Source organism: Dendrobium catenatum, unplaced genomic scaffold, assembly GCF_001605985.2.
Source record: "Dendrobium catenatum unplaced genomic scaffold, ASM160598v2 original_scaffold_271197, whole genome shotgun sequence".
In the NCBI taxonomy this organism is placed as follows: Eukaryota; Viridiplantae; Streptophyta; class Magnoliopsida; order Asparagales; family Orchidaceae; genus Dendrobium; species Dendrobium catenatum.
The window spans coordinates 1-3519 of NW_021589595.1; the positions used below are offsets into that span (position 1 = coordinate 1).

General features: G+C 33.8%; 1 protein-coding gene across 1 annotated transcript; it reads left to right on the forward strand.

Annotated features, from left to right (window-relative positions):
- Positions 1–1582: 1582 nt before the first annotated feature.
- Positions 1583–3011, forward strand: LOC110115116 (dolichyl-phosphate beta-glucosyltransferase-like; the record flags this gene model as incomplete). Its single annotated transcript, XM_020848256.1, has 5 exons — positions 1583–1717; positions 2159–2248; positions 2378–2515; positions 2731–2814; positions 2947–3011. Coding segments are annotated over 5 exons (512 nt in total), but the record flags the coding sequence as incomplete, so codon positions are not given.
- Between the last annotated feature and the right edge of the window lie 508 nt (positions 3012–3519).

A 3519-nucleotide genomic window follows, 5' to 3' on the forward strand; every position in this document is an offset into this window, starting at 1 on the left:
GACCTTATTTAGTGATGATAAATTGTTCTTTCCTAGAATTTGTACTCTTACAATATCAAACTTAATGTTAATCCAGCAAGAACATCATGAATTGTCCTTTTTAACATATTTTTTGTGAACAGTCACATGCTTGTTGTATTCCATTTGGATGCTTTCATAATGATTCATCTCTTACCACAACCATTGCATTGCATTGGAATATTCTATGATGGATAATTTCCCTTGTTTTGCAGATCAAACCTTAGTCCTGATTTTATAGATTAGTGCAACATCACAAATTTTAGAATATGTTTGATTTATTGTATCTTATTTTTTTCATTGAATGAAGGAACATGCATGTATCACTAATCTCAGGAATTATAGAGCTCCATAATTAGGACATCATCATATAGTTCTATTCATCCTAAACATTAAATGTGGGATTGTCTTCTTAAGGTTTAGTGAAGTAAATGACCCTATTTTCCTCATTCTTTTAATAATGTACGAATCAATTGTGATCACTTAAGATAGTTCTATACATTTAGACTATTTAGTTTATTCAATCAATAGGTAGAGTGGATGTTTGTAAATCTGAAATTGGTTTTGGATTGTCGGCCTCATTTCCAAGACAGAAGACCAAGCGAACATGTGTATTGTTATTCATGAAGAGGGAAATTGTGATGGTAATTTGTTTGCATAAAGGGATAAAAATAAGATTACAACAATGAAGGCTGCAAGATTGCAATAATGTAGTGATGAAGGCTGCAATTATATGAATGAGAGGTAGGAATGGGAATGCAGCAATGAAGGCTGTAGTATTTGCTCAAGGAAAAGAAAAGCTTAAAGCTCTTATATTATGACAAGAATTAAAGAATTGGTTAAGCATTTGTGTTAAATTTATGCGATCCCAGAGACGTTTTAAAGAGTAGGGGCTGAAATTAGAGATACAATAACAATAGAATAGTTATAATCAGTACAATAGGCAAGCAATAAAATGATGACAGCAGGTTTGTGAGAGGGAGCAGTTAACTATCATTTATTTAAAACGGTTATGAAAGAGGAGATAAAGTTATATATATATGTGCAGGGCTTCATGATATGTTCTTATTTCAAATACTTATCTTTGGAAAGTTTACTTCTTAACAATTCAAGGGCATGTGCCCCTTTTAAGTGTGCGCTGAATAAATAGTTAAAAACATAATAATTGTAAGCCAAACGAATGGTTTCTATTGCTGATGCTATCTGCATCAGTTGATCCGGCTACTTCAACGTCATCATCCATATGCATTCTATGTTCCTTTACACAATATAGCAATCCCCACAATGACCTAAACAATTGAAAGTATTGATAGTCTATAAGTGATGATGCAAAGGGAAGCTTTTGTATATGAATGATTGGTGTAGGTAAATGGTATAGTTTATTAGCAAACTTCACATAGATTAGAGTTGCAGTGCACAACCATTCTGGTAGTGGCATGGTTGTATACATATTAATATATTGGTAATAAAAATCAATAGTTACTTGGTACTGCTAATGTTATACATTTCTATTTTTTGTAAGTAATCTTTTTTCTTACAATTCTCTGTCTGACGTTTTCTCCAGGTGTTAATAGTAGATGATGGAAGTACTGATAAAACGTCTAAAGTGGCATTTGACTTTGTTAGAAAGTACAAGATAGATAATATGAGGCTTCTTCTTCTTGGAAGAAATCATGGGAAAGGAGAAGCTATTAGAAAAGTAAGTTCCCTTATAACCTTTATATTAAGAAACATTTTTCTGTGGTACAATAAATCAAAAAGGTATAACCAATTCCGCCAATGTTATTGAAAGTAAGTACTTTTATAACCTTTATATTGAGAAACATTTTTCTGTGATACAACACATCACAAAGGTATACCCAATTCCACCAATGTTGGTGAAGGATTGATGTATGCAATTTTACCCCTAAACTATGAATATATTGTTTGTATGATTCGAATTGGTGAACATCAAATAACGATGGACACAGCCTAATTGTTTGGGGAGGAATTGTTGTAACTTTTGTGGTGCTGAAGTTACGCAATTATACTATTTTGTCTAAGGGTAACATCACTTCTCCCAGTATTGTAAATTAAAAGTACTAAATTTTATTCGGTGCTGATTGATGTTCCTGACTTTGGGGAATGAATGGCATTGCAGGGCATGCTGCATTCACGTGGTGAACTTCTTCTAATGCTTGACGCTGATGGGGCGACGAAGGTTACTGACTTAGAAAAGCTTGAATCTCAGGTTTGCATTGAGAACTATGAAGCTGTATGAAATGTTGATTTTATGACTGTCAATATACAGTTCAATAATCACAAGTTTCCTCTATTTTCTTACTTCAGTCGTGTTTGTTGTGTTCTTACTTCTTTTTAGGTATATGCAACGGCTAAGAATAAAATAGATGATAAATCTCTATCTGAGTCATCTAATGATCTAAGACCCAAGCTATCAGATATTGAAGTTTCTGTATTTGGTTCCCGGGCACATCTTGAGAAGCAGGCTCTTGCTACTGTATGTTTCCTAATTTATGTTTCATTTGGGATGATTTTTTTACTACTTCTTAAAGCAGATTTTTAGTTCGAAATTTAAATTTTTGTACTAAAAAACTGCTTTAAAAAGCAGTAAGAAAGCCGTCCCAAACAAAGCCTTAATACCTCCCTTCTGACCTTTTTGTTTATCCAGGACTTCTCACTTGAATTCTAAGTTGTTTTCTTATGATTTTCCAGAGGAAGTGGTACAGAAACTTTCTAATGAAAGGTTTCCATCTTGTGGTTTTATGTACTGCTGGTCCAGGTATCCGTGATACACAGGTATTTTTGAATATGGGCCCATTTTATTTCGTTTACAGTCTTTATTAAAAACATGGTTTCCATGGATTACTATCGTAGAAAACATTGGTTATGCTCTTTCCCTGTTCTTAATATTTTTATCATCTGTTGCAGTGTGGCTTCAAGATGTTCACAAGGTCAGCTGCTAAGAAACTTTTCACAAATATTCGATTGAAGAGGTATCCTTTGCATGCTATGTGTTGCTGACATTCTCTGTTTTTTGGTGTTTGCTGCTGGTTGCATCGATTTCTTTCCCAAATCAAAATACAGATCGTTACCACTATTGATTTTCTTTCTTCGATATACCATACAAACCATAGTATATATATTAGTTGCAAAATATGAACTTGTCCAAGCAGCACTCTTAGTGTTCTGTTTAAGAAGGGGATTCTTAGGATCACGAATATCAGTGTTGACAATTACTTTTAAGTAAACAATTACAAGCTTTTTAAAGGTAATGTTCTGTCATGTTCAAGAGAGGAGAATGAGAAGGAGGGAGTGGGGAGAGAAAGGGGAGGGAGGGAGGGAAGAGTTTGGGTATGGAGGGGAGAGCAAGGGAAAGAGGAATTATTTTAAGTTTGTGCATTGGAATATGAGTAGCATTGGGGCTTTCTTATGCTTAAATTAATAAAATGAAATCACAACTGATAAATCTTCACAGGAAGGAGAATTGCCTAGTTCTTAAAT